Genomic DNA, 17,791 nt, shown 5'->3' on the forward strand with positions numbered 1-17,791 from the left:
CTTTGCAATTTCATCTCCCAATTCGAATTTTATAATGAAAACCAAACAAAAAAACAACAAATTATTATACGAATAGAAAATCGTCTGTACACCAACTTTCTATGTAATTAATACACAAAAAATACAGCCCAAACGCAATATCAATGTGTAATAGAAAATCTAGACGGATCGATTGTTGTTGAAATGACAACTTGAAATATATTATATCCATAGAAAATCCAAAAATGATTGAGCAAACATGCCGTGTAGGTGATGCAATTGTAGATGTACACGTTTATTGCATAGACACAAAACGACAGCGACACGGTAATGTCATAACATAAGAGAAATTTTGATTTGTACAATATTCAGTAAAGCTAACAAGGGAAACATTAACATGTAGCCATAACCATATGTTGCACAAACTGAAGGAACATTAAACCCAAAAAGGGAAAACACAGAGAAACTATGTCCTACAACCTAAAACCAAAGTTCAAAACTATCCACGAAAAGGGGAAAAAGAAGCACGACCGTTGATCCTTCATAGGACTCGAATGATTATCGGACCTCAATTTGATCGAGATGAACATGTAATACCCACGTACACCTTCCCGCACAGTATTCCACCTCCAGTCGCCTGGAGAGAACTGTTCTTCTACGTAGAGTAATCACATCACGCGCTTACCGGACTTCGGGGGCCGGCGGCGCGTCTTGTTGTTTTTCCCGAAGGCACCGCATAAACCACAAGCCGAAACCCTGGGAGACGGAGGCTCGACTGCTGGCGAGATTCTTCCTGTGCGGAAGCCGCGTCCGCCGTTGGATCGGTTCCTCTCGATCGTTAATCCGGCGGCGGCGTCGTCTTTGTTTTGGTATTGCGGTCTGTTGTTCTTATCTTCTTTCCGTTGGTTGGCGAGCTGATTAAGTTCTCCAGACAGGAATTTGTCGTCCCATACCAATCCCGAGGAGCCTTGTCTCCTGAATGATACTTCAGATCTCTGCAAACCTGCCATCAAAATCTCTGCCTTCTCTCGCTCTTTCTCTCTCCTTATTGAGGTTTTTGGGTTGTGTGGAGAGATTTCTTGGATGAAGGCTATGAATTATTAGGAAGGCGACTGCGGGGGGCTTCGAGGCTAGGCCTTTTTCTTATCATGTGTGTGTATATATATATCTATACTATATACATTTGTATGTATATATTTATTTATTTATCATATATATATATATATATATATATATGTGCTCTCCTTTGTCAGTATATGTATGTCTATGGTGCATATGGAATGGTATAATATGGGATGCTGTTTGTTGTAATTTTCATTTATTTTATTTATGGGTGGGGTGGGATTGGTGGTTTCGGATAGAACAGGCAACGGGGTGGATTTGAGACACGTGGTGACGGATCAAAGACCCACCCTATTTCGTATACAGAAAATTTGGATCAAAACTCGTCTTCGCTCTCCCCTCTCAAAACCTTTAACCCGTCTTCAGCTGCTTAATCTTTTCAAATTATTTTGTTTTTAAATTCTAAAATTATTTAATTTTTCTTTTAAAAAATTACATGAAATTGTTCATATGAAGCATAAAAAGATTAACGCAATGTTCGTTTTCATATTTAAGTTATTTTTTATTTGGGTGTTTTAAATTATTTTAGCATAAATACGTACATATATACACGCATATGTACATAAATATATATAATAAAAATATAATTTGACAATTAACAGTAATTTTTGTCTCAAAATACAACAATTAAACATACAATACTTATTTAAGATTATCTCAAAAAATAAATCCAAACATACATATTATTTTTAACGTATATTTATTTATCTTTATATTTCTCTTTTTATCTCTATAAAATACTAAAAAAACAAATTCAAACACTATGAGTTTTGACACCTGCTTAAAACTCATAGAAAATAAATTAATTATTAATAATAATTATGTTTGGGTCTGGAATGGGCCCGCAACAGAATCCAGCCCCGACTTTGGAGCCAAGGGGTACACAAAATTGAACCCCAACCAACCCTGAGTCATACTTAATTAAAAATGAAACGGGTCTGGAGCGGGCCTGATTTACCCGAATCATTTCTATGCATAGTTTGATCACTTTTTAATATAAGGAGTTGCTTAGTTAATTTGATTTAAAAATCATAGCTTAATTAAAATTTATTATTTAATTAATTATAAATAGGATTGAGAAAATAAAATATTCACCACTGTAAAATTTGATCGGTGAAATTATAACTTAATTTGGTGTTGCAAAAAGTAATTATTAATTTTTATAATATTACTCCGTGCATTCAAATTTCTAAAAACAAACTTTTACTTGGTAAATGATTGCTTTTATATCATATTTATTTTTAATATAATTAATCACAATTGGAAATAATCGAATCCAAGTAGAGCTTCACATCTATGCATGCTCTATGTATGTACATAAATGCAACTACATGCATGTATGTACGCATATATATATATATATAGAGAGAGAGAGAGAGAGGGGTTGATTGTGAAGATTAGAGATCATAATGTGATATTGGTTGGTTAGAAGAAGAGGTCACAGGAAGGCAACTTAGTCAATGCCTTCAATTCTTACAATTTATTACTTTTGCTACACTTAGAAATTGATATTAATTTGAATAAATTATATCAACACCTCTCAAAATTAAATTTAGATACATAAACACCCACTATTTTTTTAAAATTATAAATCCAACCCTTAAAATTATAGTTGTAACTACAACTACACCATTACTCAAAAGCGAAAACTTATACAAGTATCTTTTGAAAAATATTACACTAACACCCCTTACAGGACATACTTATAATTTACAAAAGATGGAGGGTGTTAATATAATTTATCCAATTAATTAATTACGATGACGAGGGGATCAATAAATTCAAATTATGTACTACTTACTCTACTATTCCTTATTCATGCTCATGACATAATATTTTTTTTTTCACAATTTCATTTATTTTGTAATTAATTTTTGCTTAATTTTCACTAACTTTTAATTAATATTATACACGTGACGTGCATATATCATTAAAGTGTTGATGGTTAATAATAAATTTAATACTTTTGCACTACTCCTAAAGAATAAATAGATTTTTCATGATTTCAATTTTATTATTAAGTGGCAAGAGAAAGAGAATAAAATGCGATCAAATCAAATGATTGAGAATATTATGTGGATGATGAATGAAATCTTGTTGGTGTATATATATAAGCCGGTGTAGGGGATAATTACTCGTAGGTAGCACGTTGATTAGAGGAAATCTAAGAAATCACGGAGAGTCTTTAAGTGTTAATTAATTTAGGAATTTTTTTAGGTGGATAGATTACAATTAAATAATGTTAATGATTAATATTAAATATGTATAATTAATTAAAAATTATTATTAAAATAGACTATTTCTCACGCATTGGGAGGATTCGAACCTATAACAGCTTAACTCCTTGATAAAGCGCCTCAGTTTTTCCAATTAATTTAGACTTTATTGGCAAATTTGGAGTTTTATGTTTTTTTTTATAAAATGATTTCTCTTTCCACAAGAAATTAATATTATTTCAATTTTTTAATTAATAATAATAAATAAACTATAATAACTAATTCCATATATAATGATACATAAAAAAATGAAAATAAATTATAATAATTTATATAAAATGAGATAAATATTCACACGTTTAATGGACATCCAACTTGTTCATAAGATGGTTTTATGTTATCTACCTTATCCACTTTGTCAACGCCTATGGAACTCCAATTCTTTGCCTACCATAAATTAGGAACTCGACTGTTTTTCTTTTTCCCTTATAAAAGTATAAAATTTTATCCACTCGTTTGTCATTTATTTATTTTTATGGAGAATGGGTTGTTAAACAATCAAATTAATTTCAATCTTTTTATTTTTAACGTCATCTAATAAAACGATAGAAATACACTTATTATTTTAAAATAAAATTACACGTCAATAATAGTCTTAAATCACTAAATAAATAATAGTTATGGTACTTACAAGAAAATTCAATCATCAGGTCGTGTAATATTTTTTTGACTACCAAACAAAATTTCATTTCGACCATTTATATATTAATATGACTAACAATAATAACTAAATTTCAATAAAAAATGAGATAAGTAATCACACATCTAACAAAACACTAATTTTAGACACGGACAGGTATAGGTATTACGACTTTGGTTGTTTATGCTGGGCGCATGTAGGAACGCGTGAACTTGATCAAATGTTAGGCTAAATTAATAAATCAAAATGTGGTATTATTGGTCCTCGTAGTCAAACGCGATTTTAATATACAAATTTAAAATAAAGATGGCGTTTTGTTTTCAAAAATGGCGGACTTGTTTTGTAATTTTGCACTTGAGCAAGTGGTGGGAAACACTCGTGGCAACAATAATTGGCTTGCCTCCTTTTGTGATCCCTTCATAATTATGCCTTTGAATTCAACCCTAATTCTTTTTATTTATTTATTTTTTAAATAAAATTTAAATTAATACATTATTCAATCTATTCAGACTCAATTCGATATCAATACTCCCAAATCAAATTCAAAGGTGTTGAACATTGGGTGGGGTTTGTGGGCACGCGACTCAATTGGCATCAGTACTTGACATATAGTCTGAAATCTCCCAACTTGATATTCAGATAATGATTCTTCTTGAATAAATTCTATCTAATAAAATCATTATTTTTATGACTAAAAATCATGATAGAAATCGAGCTAACATCGAAAGTTAGGTTAACAAATTTAACTCGTATTTTTTTATTCTCTTATACAAAATATTTATATATTATTATTTTGTTACATAAAAGCGACAAATATATGATTACATTAATATTTTAATAAATTAAGCGAGTTCAATTAGTACACAAATATTTTTAATGGAATTCGAATTCTTGATTTCAAATTTGTTAACCCCCTTGAGCATTGAATTTAGAGAGAGAGGGGTGGAACATTTATAAATTGTTGAAAGCATGTATGACCTTCTTTTCACTTTCAGGAAGTCAAGTGAAATGTCAAACAGCTGAAAAGTGAGGATCAGCCATGGATCATCTTCAGCTTTTCTCCTCTCTTCTTAGACTTTCTCATTGCTATTATTGGAAAACTCAATAAACATTTTTCGAAATTAAATTAGAAAAATACCGTAACTTGCTATTTTTAATTTCTTTTTTCCGTCTTGACCTAAATTGCAATAAGCTCTTCTGAAACTCGTCATAATTATGAATACTTTTTCGTTATCTGAAAAAATATCAATATTCCCGCTAATATTTGGATTGAGGCATATACTTACCAACTTTATCTCTACTGTATTTTCCTTTAAAAAATATAAAAGAAATCGGGCTAGATGGGTGAATTGCAATTTAATGGATACTAGAAGATTGGGCTAATTGCTGACGATGGTTAAAATTAAAAAAAAATTATAATTATATTAAATATTTGGAGAATTCGTTATAGTTTACCGTAACAATCTATCTCTCGTTGATTGCCTTGTATCTGTATTAGTTTATTTTTGTAGTTGGTTGCTTAACGTAACAAATGCTAATTAATTAACTACTAAACCACCCAAATTACGCCATTAAAATGAATACATGCATGTGTTAGGTTGGTTTTAGTTCCAAATTAAACACATTATTTGAAACAAAACTTAAAAAGATATTATTTGACTTAGCAATCTATGATCAAGCAATCATTCATTCTGACGTAATTTCAAAGGTATTACAAAAAATAAGACAATTTGTGATGGCTAATTATTATAGATAAAAACATATTAAATTTAAATAGCTTTAAAAAGTTTGAAATTTAGGTAGCATTGAGTTATAATAATTTTGTGGATGATAAAGTAAAAAATAAAGATACGGAACTACAGATACAAACTTGAACAACCAAAAATATGGTCATTCTAGTGGTTTGGGTCCTAACATATTTTCTTAAAGATTTTGGTTCAAGTTCTGGGTGGGTGTGCAGATAAATTTAAAAATAAAAAAAAAATGAAGGTCAAAGTCAACTAAAATTGGATATATCTGGGAATTGGGTAAAAGTCAGACACGTACACGAACCCTACCTAATAATTGGTATTCTTAACCAAAAGTAATAATTATATTTACATCTCTTAATCTGTAGTTTGTTTAAATTATTTTTATTTTTTATATATAATTATACATATGCCCATCAATATATCATTATCACTTACATAAATTACTCCTTACTTTGAAAAATTACACACATTTTTCCTAAAAATGTCAGCATCATACACAAATTATTTTTATTTTTTAGCTGTCATAAATAGTTTCTATAATTGTACAAAAAAAAATAAGAAATTTATGTAAATAAATCGTAGATCAGTAAATGTAATTATCTCTTACTAAAATTGGAACAAATTTCATAAACAAAAGGGGAATGCTGACTCTGCAATAATGAGGTTTAGGATGAGTTTTTGTGTCATAAAACCACTTGTTTCATTCTGTCAGGCAAAATTTATTTTTAGTTAGCTATATTGCAGTTTTAGTTCTTTATTTTTTAAAAAATACATTTGGTTCTCTAAAATTAATAATACTAATACACTTAATTCTGTCTGTGATTACTTAATTATCAAATTAAATCTTCTATTTATTTGTATAAATATATTTAATTCTATAATTTATTAAATTTGACACTTTTAGTTTGGGACTTGGCCAACTTCAGAATGTTGGTTAGAAAAAAATGTGTATTCCTCATGCATTAATGTGGTTGGTCAGATATAAAATAGAGTTTTGCACAATTTTAAATTCCTACTAGTATTTATCAGAATAATAAATTTCTCGATTTTATAAGTTCATACGTTTTATAAAATATTTTTAATATTTATAAATTATTAGATCTTGTTTTGAAGATAAAATTTGGATAAAATAAGATTTTGAAACTTATAAAATGTTAGCTGTGATAATTTTATAATTAATAAAAATTCCAAGCTACTATTCGCAATTATGAAAAGGAAAAACAAGCTACATCCGCCCCCTCGCCACCGTCCGTCGCCTCACCAGCGTTTGCCGCCTAGCCAAGTGCACCCATATCTGCCGTAGTTTGGTTGCCCTAGTTGCATTGTCCGCCACCTGGCCATTGCGTCTCCACGCTTGTCCAACCACATAGATCCATGCTATTGCTCAATTTCCGTTGTCGCCTTGCCATTGCGTCATGGCATGTTTTTGCGCCGCTCAAATCCACCGCCTCAGACCTGCAGCATAGTCCAGATCCCGCGTTGTTACGTCGCGCGATTGGAAATTTGGTTTTTGTTCTTTTGGCACGATTTATGTGGAAATAAGAAGAGATTTTTGAGGTATATTGGTGGGATGAGTTTCTTTTATCAGTAGATTGTTAAAATTTGATTTTAATTTGAAGTTTTAAAACTTCAAAATATTATTTTAATTTTAATTTTCAAATTAAAGTGTGTAATGCCCTATTTAATTTTGTAACACCCCACTAATGACCATTATTTCTATTTTAATTTTTCGGTGTTACATATCCTATCCTAACACTATAAATAAGAGAGGTCCTAAGGGTCTAGGCACACACACAACTCACTCTTGCATCTCAATTCTCACACTCTTATTCTTCTTATTATATTGTTTTGGGCAACTTGATAAGGTTTAGTTCTCTAGTCTTCTTGTGAACGTGATCACAATAGAAGACACCGGTTGAGGCCTTCTTGGGTTTTATCTTGGGGTGGTGGTGAGCCGATAGTACCTGCACGGAGGGAGGCCATCACGATCTTAGGATAGCATCAAGTGACGTGACTCCTACAGGCCAGCCGTGTTATATTTATTTACATATATCACATGCATTATTCATCTTGATTTGCTAAAGTTTTTTTTTTTAAACAATAAACTAACATTTTTCAAAACAATCTAAGATCGTGATTTTTTAATCTTAAATAGTTAGATTTAACGATATATTTTATTTATCTCTATTACAACTTAATTTTGCTTTGAAATATTTATTTATTATTGTTCTCATCATTGTGACAAACTTGTTCATATTGATATTGCATGTGGTTTAGTTAATATTTACATATATTGAAGTTAACTGTCGATATATTGCTTCACTAATCAAGTTTATTGTTTAAATTTTGATTCATGCTTGTACAAAATTTTTTTCATTAATTAATTCTTATATTCAAATTTTGGAAACCAAAACGCATTATATGCATTAAAATTATCTTATAATAACAAGTCATTTTCTTGAATCTTTCCATACATTTTCGTTAAAAGTAGTTTTTAAATGATCTAAAAAGGATATAGAGATTTCTTTTAATAATTGCATTGCTAAATTAGAGTTTATATATATTGCAATATTTAATATAATATATATTGCTCTTATTGTTGATTATTGATATTGTTATTATTTGACTCCTACAGTGGCATCTCCTTTCTTTGCCTTATTATTTCCTAACTTATTTTGAGAAAAGAAAAAAAAAATGACTTCTCTTGAATATGCTAACAGTGTTAAGCCTGAAAAGTTTAATGGAGTTAATTTTAAAAGATGGCAAAACCAAATGAGATATTGGTTAACTGTTCTTGGATTTATTTCTGCTATTGATGATAATGTTGAACTAAATTCTTGGCATACTCGTGAAGAGGTAGATTATCATTGTCATAATCGTGTTTTAAGTGCTTTATCAGAAAGACTATATGATGTGTTTTGTTCTTATGCTAATGCTAAAGAACTTTGTAAAGCATTAGAAATTGAATATGGGATTGATGATTCTGGAATACAAAGATTTAATGCCTCTACTTTTATGAAATATACTATGGTTGATGGAAAATCTATTAATGAGCAAATACATGAATTTCAAGATTTGTTAAGACCATTGGAAGAAAGTGGTTCAAAATTTAGTGAAGATTATAAAGTTTCATATTTGATTGATAAGCTTCCACCGTCTTGGTCTAATTTTGCTAAAAGTTTAAGACATCAACAAGGTGTATTAACTTTAACACAAGCTTTTAAATCATTGAGAATAGAGGAGCAACATAGGATCAATGTTAAACAAGAAGAGATGAAGGCCAAAGTTATTATCGTGGAGGATAAAAGAAATTATAATAAAAAGAACTTGAAGCAAAATAGTATAAGTTTAAGAACAATAAAAAAGGTTGGAGGAACAATTATCGCCATAATAATACTCAACCTAAAATTTAAAATCATAGGAATGATAAAGGCAAATAAAAGGAAGAAAGGATGTGCTTTGTATGTGGAAGGACTAATTATATGGCTAAGGATTGTTACTTTCGGAAAATTGAAAAGAATGCTTCTAAGATCAACTTTAAGCCTAAAAAACAGCACGAACAAGTGAATATGTTGGTGGAAGAGGGACCGTCTTTCAGGTTACAATCTATACCTTCATTAGTAAACTTTACATATCAAACTAGTGATTGGTTGGTAGACTTTGGAGCTAATATACATGGTCGTTTTGATAAATCAATGCTTAAATCCTCTCAGAACTCAAGTGGAGGAAGCGTCACACTAGGAAACAATACTGCCATACAAATTCATGAATTGGGAGTGTTGATCTAAAGATGACATCTGGAAAGATATTAACTCTTGAAGGAGTACGACATGTTCCTGACATTAGAAAGAATTTAATTAGTGGGTATTGTTTAGTGCAAAATCGTTACAAACTAGTCATAGAGTCTAATAAAGTTGTAATCACTAGAAATAATATTTTTGTTGGGAAAGGATTTGTTAGTGATGGATTATTTAAATTGAACATTGTAAATGAAATCAAAGAAGGTTCCAATTTAATTCTCAATATTGAATCTAGTATTTTATTGCATGAAAGATTGGGACATGTAAGTAATAGAAAGGTTAAAAAACTTATGGGACTTAGTTTCATTCCTAAATTTCAAGTAAATATTGATTATAAATGTGAAATATGTGCGCAAGCAAAACAAACTAAAAGACCTTACAAATCAGTTGAAAGAAATACAAATATTTTGGATCTTATACATAGTGATGTTTGTGATTCAAATAGGTCTCCAACTAGAGGTGGTAATAAATATTTTGCAACTTTTATACATGATTTTTCCAAGTATTGTTATATTTATCTTATTAGAACAAAGGATGAAGTTTTTGGTAAGTTTAAGGTTAATAAAAATGAAGTTGAAAATCAATTAGAGAAAAAGATTAAAATATTGAGGTCTGATGAGGAGGAGAATATTCTTCAAGAGAGTTGTCAAAATTTTGTGAAGATAATGGTATAATACATGAGTTTACACCTCCTTATTCACCACAATCAAATGGTGTAGCTAAAAGAAAAAATAGGACTTTGATGGATATGGTTAATGCACTACTAACAAACTCAGGAACACCAGAAAATTTATGGGGAGAAGCTATTTTAGCTTCTTGTTGTACATTAAATCGTATAATAGTTAAAGATAATACTAAAACGCCTTATGAGTTATAAAATAGGACTCCTAGACTAAATTTTCTCAAAGTGTGGGGGTGTCTAGAGAAAGTAATTATACCTGAATTCAAAGAAAGAAAATGGATCCTAAAACTGTAGATACTATCTTTATTGGATACGCCCAAAATAGTACTGTAAATAGGTTTTTAGTGCTTATTTTTGAGGTTAGTGGAATATCTAACAATACAATTATTGAAGCTAGAGATGCTGCATACTTTGAAGATGTTTTCCCTTTTAAGACTAAAATTCAAAATGAGTCTTACATTTCAAAAATTGAATATTCTATAGCTGAATCATCTAGTAGTGCAGTATTGGAAAATAAGCAAGGAGAATCTATAGAACTAAGGAGAAGTAAAAGAGCTAGGGTTGAAAAGAATTTTGGTGATGATTTTATCACATTTTTAGTTGAAGGGGATCCACAAACTTATGATAAAGCAATATCTTCTATTGATGCACCTTTTTGGAAAGAAGTGATTAATGATGAATATAGTTCAATTATTCAAAATAATACTTGGATTTTATCTGATTTACCCCTTGGCAGTAAACCAATAGGATGTAGATGGATCTTTAAGAAAAAGTTAAAAGCTGATGGATCAGTAGATAAATATAAGGCACGATTAGTAGTGAAAGGATTTACTCAACAAGAAGGGGTGGATTATTTTGATACTTACTCTCCGGTTGCTAGAATTTCAACTATTAGAACTTTGTTGGCTTTAGCATCTATATATAAGCTGATGATTCATCAAATGGACGTTAAGACTGCATTTTTAAATGGGGATTTAGATGAAGAAATTTATATGGAACAACCTGAAGGTTTTAAGGTTAAAGAACAAGAACATAAGGTGTGTAGGTTAGTGAAATCTTTATATGGGTTGAAACAAGCTCCTAAACAATGGCATGAAAAATTTAATAAGGTGATTATAGACTATGGATTCAAATCAAATGAGCATGATAGGTGTGTATATTGTAAAGAAGAAAATGGTGAGCATGTGATCCTATGTCTATATGCAGATGACATATTAATTTTTGGGTCTAATTTAAAAATTATAGAAAATGTTAAAAGCTATCTATCAAATAGTTTTGAAATGAAAGATATGAGAGAAGCGAATATCATTTTGGGTATGAAAGTTAGTAGAACTCAAGAAGGAATTTTATTAGACCAATCTGTAGCAATTGAAAAATTCATAAGGAAATTCAATTATTATGATCAAAGTCTGTTTCTACCTCATTTGATTCAAATACACATTTAAATAAAAATTTGGGTGAACCTATTTCTCAATTAAAATATTCTCGAATTATAGGATCATTGCTATATTTTTCTAATAGGACAAGACCAGATATTTCCTACGCAGTTGGTAGACTTAGTAGGTACACTCATAATCCAAGTAAAGATCATTGGAATGCTTTGAAAAGAATTATTAAATATCTTAGAGGAACAATAAACTACTCTTTATATTATAAAGGTTTTCCCAATGTACTTGAAGGATATTAAATGCTAATTGAATTACTGATAGTCTACTAGTGGATTTATTTTTATAATGGGTGGAGCAGCAATAACTTGGGGTTCAAAGAAACAAAAAGTTATATCCAAAAGTACTATGGAAGCTGAATTAATAGCTCTAGATACTGCTTGTACAACTGCTGAATGGCTAAAAGACCTATTACTTGATATCCCATTGGTTAATAAAACTTCGCCAGCTATTTCTATACATTGTGATTGTAAAGCAACTATAGATCTTGTGAAGCAGACACATTCTAATAAGAAAATGACTAGACATCTACATACTAGGTGTAAGAGTGTGAAGTCATTATTAAAAAGAAATGTTATATCTCTTAATTTTGTGAATTCAGAGAAAAACTTGGCAGATAATTTGACCAAAGGTTTACCCAGAAAGGATGTATATGAATCATCAAGGGGATGGGCATAAGCCCACAAGGGAATCACCTCCAGGAGTAACCCAACCTTTGTGATTGGAGACCCCATGAAGAAGGTTCAATGGGTAGAAACAACATGTAATGCGTGACTTTTTTTTTTGGGAAAGGTAAATTCATAAATGGGAAAATGAGGTATAATACAACAATGCTCGTATGATATGTTCTCCCTTGACAGGCCAAGGGATACGCCATAACTATAAAATGCACTAGAGCTAACAGAGCTAGGAAGATTTTTGCTAAGAATCCGTAGTCTGACATCCTCTATAATTAAGCTAGCTAACATAGCCAGCGACCTCGAAGTGTGCTCAAACCGTCTCATGTTGCGTTCCCTCTAAATGTGGTAAACGCATGCCCCAAGTAGCGCACGGTATGCCATGTTAATAATGTGTTTGCCCCTCCACTTCCTAGAAGCCCATTCAATATCCATCTGCCACTGTCTGTTAAGCCAAAGAAATCGAATAGTTCGTCTGATAATAGTTAAACAACGTCTACTATACTGACAATGAAAGAACAAATGTGTGTATCTCCAAGTTGTCCTCAGTACATAGGATGCATCCTCCTAAATATGATAACCATTGCTTGTCCGTCGTAGCAAGCTTTTCCTGAATAGCGAGCCAGAGAATGAACATGTGCCGAGAAATTTTTAGAGGTCCAGAAAGTAGTGAATACCATCCTACTTTTGGACCCGAGGGATCAAATAAGCGATAGAGGCCTTATGTGGTGACAATATTGCCCGAGAACCGCCACAAAATTTGGTCATTACCTCCGTGAATGGCAGGTAGTACCTGCAAGATCTCTAGACATTCGAAGTCAGTGATAGAAGGCCATTGCCACTAACCCTCGTGAATGACAGCCCACAACCTGCTGGATTCTTGCAATCTCGTAACAATAGGTCCATGGGGAACTCGCTGAATAAGAGGGCCTAGATGGTGCCAAGGGTCCCTCCATAAATAAAAATCCCGCCCATCACCGATGCGGTAAACAACCTCCGATCGCAGCCATGCCCTTAACCGTATAAGTTTCTTCCAACACCATGAGCCTCTATTTTTAGATATAGTCTAAATAGAGGAGTCTCGAAGTCGTCCTTGGTGTAACCATTCCACCCAAATGGATGTCCTGTCACAAGGAATAACATCGTACAATTTTTTACACATGAGGGCCCGATTCATCATCCCAATATCTTTCAATCCTTGACCCCCCTCATCCTTCGGTTTACACACCTCCCTCCAAGCAACTTTAGCATACCCACTACTCCCCGTGCCTTTCCATAGGAACTTCCGTAAGCGTTTTTCAATTTCATTAATGACCGTTTTTGGGAGAATGAAAGCCGAAGACCAATAAATACTAAGAGATGAAAGCATATATTTAATAATTTGCACTCGTCCTGCATATGATAAAGCCAACCCCTCCCATCCAGCAATACGAGACTCAATTTTATTCAACAAAGGTAGGCAGTCAGATATCGAAAGTCTAGACGATATTAAGGGGAGTCCTAAATACCTCATCGGCAGTTGTCCCTCCTGGAACTCAAGCATCGTCAGCAGCTCCTCTTTCGTTCCTTGAGCAGCTCGGGACAGTATGAGATGACTTTTTTGCGCATTTAACCGAAGCCCCGACCAATCATCAAAGCGATCCAGTCCGTCCTTGAATACACATATAGAGTCCACCGTTGCTCGACTGAATAAGATAACATTATCGGTGAAACCCAGTTGGAAGATATTGGAGGCTTGACATTTCCAATGAAACTGGAAGCGTCCATCTTGCTCAATAATTTGGAGGAAGACCAAGTGCATCACTTTCATAACAAGGACAAAGAGGTATGGAGATAGAGGATCACCTTGGCAAAGCCCTCTTGAGCCCACAAAAAAACTGTGTATCTTCCAATTCAATCCCACCGAGAATGGTGGTGTTGTAATACACTCTTCAATCCATCTCATAAATATGACCGGGAACCCGAATAATTGAAGTGTGGCAAGGAGGAAATCTCACTCCACAGTATCATATGCTTTACATATGTCCACTTTCAAGGCACACCGTGGAGGTAATCTCTTCTGATTATATCCAGTGAATAACTCTTGTGCCATCATGATATTATCCCCAATACTCCTGCCAGGTATGAAAGCCGCCTGACAAGGACTAACAAGCTTGCCCAAGACCACACTCAAATATTGGACCAGTAGCTTAGCAATAACCTTATAAATCACATTGCAACAAGAAATGGGATGAAAGTCAGCTACAGTAATAGGGGAGTGTACCTTGGGAATAACCGCCAAGAGCGTACAATTGACTTGCTTTAAAAGTTTCCCCTTAGCAAAGAAATTCAAGACAGCTCTAGTGACTTCATCACCCATGACTGTCCATGCAGTTTTAAAAAACCCCGACGAATAGCCATCTGGTCCTCGAGCTTTGTCTTCTACTATATCAAACATTGCAAGTTTCACATCCTCAGCCGTGAAAGACTTGATAAGCGGCGAGGCTTCGTCCTCATCCACAAGATGTAGTGCCAAAGGGCGCAAAAATCGCAGATCCAACACTTCCCATTGTCAATTTTCGCCAAGTAAGGACTAATAATAGGAGACAAACTCCTCACTCACTGCATCAGGATTGGTCTGGGTGACCCCATAACCATCGTTAATCTGTAACACCCTCTTTACTGCACGTCGATGTGCAATCTTGCGAAAGAATACACGTGTACACTGGTCTCCTTCCTTCATCCACTGCATCTTTGCCCTCTGTTGTAACATATTATGTTCCAACTTTGCTACTTTTGCATACACTAATCAACAACAATGCTCTAAATATATGTAAAGCTTATCATGTCTATTCAAACTTACCAGATTTTGCACCATGTCAAGAAATCCTTTTGCAAGCTGGACGTTATGCGAAAGGTTCCCTTTCTCCCTTCTTAGTTCACGGAAAATAGGTTTCAAGGCTTTCAACTTTCGAGTGACCGCATACATAGGTATACCAACTATCTCATGCTGCCAAATCTGCTTCACTCGTGAGATAAAAGACGGTGAGAGCGTAAGGTAGTTATCAATCGATACATACCTCCAAACTGCCTCTAAGAGTCCCCAAAAATCACCAAGGGCGAATGATCAGACGTACGGGGGGTGAGGCATGTATAGGACAGCGTCGGATATCTCAACATCCAAATGTCATTCGTGAGGATCCTATCCAACCGCTTCCAAAGGTTACACGGGCTAGCACTGTAGTTATGCCAAGTAAACCATTCACCCTGCATAGGCAATGGTAAGAGTCCACTATTCTGAATACAGGAATTGAATTCCTCCATCGCCATCCTTATATCGCCCGATGTACCACAAACTTCACTAAGATCTCTAACTGCATCGAAATCCCCTCCAACCATCCATGGGCTATCAACACAATTTAGAGCTAAAGCCTCCAAGGTACCCCAAAGATCCCTCCTAGCAGCCACCTCATTAGCACCATAAATAATAGTAATGATAACAGGATTATGCAAGGCTCTAAATGTAATACGAGCATGGATAAATTGAGATCCCGACGATAGCACATCAACATCAATTAAGCTATCATCCCATGCCAACCAAATACGGTACCAACAGTTGCATAATCCACAAACCATTTCCACTGGGGCATTAAGAAAGACTGAATACGAGCAACATTATTTAACTGAACACGAGTTTCAATAAGACCAAATAACTGTAACCTGAACTCGGCAACTAGATCTCTGACAGCTAGTTGGTGGTCCTGCTTGTTCAGGCCATGAACATTCCATATGCCAACGTTCAACATGGTTCAAGGCACAAGGGGCTGCATGCTTTAGGACCCCCAAGAGCTTCATTTGCTTCATCAATCAAGTGCAAAGCATCAAAAGCATTATAGGTAACAATGGCCTTATCCTTATCCACTCGACTCGGCCCCGTCTCCTTTGTTAGTATGTCTCGATTTTCAACTTGCTCGCTACAAGTTGACTGGTTAGTCCCCTTCTCACAACCATCTCGAGCAGGACCCAATTTCGGTACATAGACAATCACCGGAAGCTTGGTAGATTGGACCACTTTCTTCACCCCACACTCTTTGGCACTATGACCTAACGTCATACAACTAGTATACTTTTGCGGCAACCACACATACTCAATGTCGATCTTACAGGGCTATTCTCCCCCATCTTCATCAGGACTCATCATGATAATATGTTTTGGCAGTTTAGAGCTGATATCAAGCATTACACACACACGAGCGAAATCCAGTCTTGTGCATGCTCTCGTAATGGCGTCCAGATACAACAGTTTCCCCACACCACTAGCCACCGTGCTAAGCCCTTCCTCAGTCCATAGTTTAATTGGAAGATCACGTAACCAGATCCAAATAGGAACTTGCGTATGCTTGAGCTTTCTCATCACCATACCTGGTTCCCACTTTTGCAGGACAATAGGTTGTCCCTGGAACAACCACGGTCCCCCTTCAATAAACTCTTCCATGTCAATAACTGTTTTGAATTGGAAGAAAAAGAACTCATTTGCAGTCGCATTAACCTCACACAAAGCTGGCCATACAGATTTGGCATACTCCTTGAAGTGATGAAAATAAGGCCGTTTCCCAAGGAAATATCCCACAGCCGTAGATCTCCATCATCGAGAACCCTTTTGGATGGAATCAAGTGTCGGACGTACAATGATCTCACCATTTTATATCATCAGAGCAATATACGATAAAGTTTTTCGGGAGGAATTATTAAAAGCATCAGCTATTTTATCATCCACAACAGGCTCAGGACATGCATGCAACGGAACATTGCCAATAAATAACCCGGTGGGAGCAAATTATACCTTAGGAGCTTGTTTGTATGCCATTGCATGAACTTTATCCACATGATGCACCTGTTTCTCCAACTGGACATCAGCATTTATCGCATTCTTCGAACCCACGCAGTCCACCTCATCCCGCCCATTACTCGCCATGTCAGCCTCCACATCACCACGTACGTGTGCCACATCAGGACAGTCATCCACATGAAATTCAGCCCGATTATCATCATCAACGCCCAACCCATCTATACGGCCCTTCGTCGGAACAGTCTGCGAGCAACCAGCCGGAACCTGCTGCTCGTCGCCATACTCTGCTGCAACAACAGCTTTCGCATGTTCAGGCACTATAATCCTCTTTTCCGGTGGGATATGTATTTCTCCTGTGCGTTTTCCAGTCATAGACATTGGCACCAGCATTTTCCATGGCTGTTGACGTGTAACCGGCGCCACCGCCTCCTGTTTCGACCCACATCAGCCAAATTTGGCTTCCCACCGCACCTGGAATTATTTCAGCGCATCCATGGATGCATAGTCACCATCAACCACTTTGTACGCTAGATTCAAGAACTCCTCAACATTGAATTTGGCCAGCGACTGGTTTGCATCACTTTCTCCATT

At 34.3% G+C, this 17,791-nt stretch overlaps 2 protein-coding genes across 2 annotated transcripts; both read right to left on the bottom strand.

Moving 5' to 3' along the window:
• LOC110011765 (uncharacterized protein At1g15400-like) lies at positions 251 to 1,125 on the bottom strand. Its single transcript, XM_020692954.1, has one exon. It carries the CDS (start codon positions 987 to 989, stop codon positions 648 to 650), a length of 342 nt encoding a protein of 113 aa, XP_020548613.1. The 5' UTR covers positions 990 to 1,125; the 3' UTR covers positions 251 to 647.
• On the bottom strand, positions 14,366 to 15,987 carry LOC105157594. The gene is made up of 4 exons (XM_011074006.1): positions 15,466 to 15,987; positions 15,215 to 15,370; positions 14,975 to 15,112; positions 14,366 to 14,863 (listed from the first exon to the last, which is right to left on the bottom strand). The coding sequence occupies exons 1-4, from the start codon at positions 15,985 to 15,987 to the stop codon at positions 14,366 to 14,368; spliced, it is 1,314 nt and encodes a 437-aa protein (XP_011072308.1).

The sequence above is a fragment of the Sesamum indicum genome, linkage group LG3, assembly GCF_000512975.1.
Source record: "Sesamum indicum cultivar Zhongzhi No. 13 linkage group LG3, S_indicum_v1.0, whole genome shotgun sequence".
Classification (NCBI taxonomy): Eukaryota; Viridiplantae; Streptophyta; class Magnoliopsida; order Lamiales; family Pedaliaceae; genus Sesamum; species Sesamum indicum.

Bases quoted from the DNA above. Each gene is read 5' to 3' on its own strand.
- LOC105157594 (XM_011074006.1), bottom strand. From the start codon at position 15,987: ATGGTTTGTGGATTATGCAACTGTTGGTACCGTATTTGGTTGGCATGG. The intron at 15,371-15,465 runs GTGATTTTTGGG...CGAGTGAAGCAG, and splicing joins CGTCTGATCATTCGCCCTTG to ATTTGGCAGCATGAGATAGT. The intron at 14,864-14,974 runs GTGAGTGAGGAG...CTTGTGGATGAG, and splicing joins CCCAGACCAATCCTGATGCA to GACGAAGCCTCGCCGCTTAT.
- LOC110011765 (XM_020692954.1), bottom strand. From the start codon at position 989: ATGGCAGGTTTGCAGAGATCTGAAGTATCATTCAGGAGACAAGGCTCC.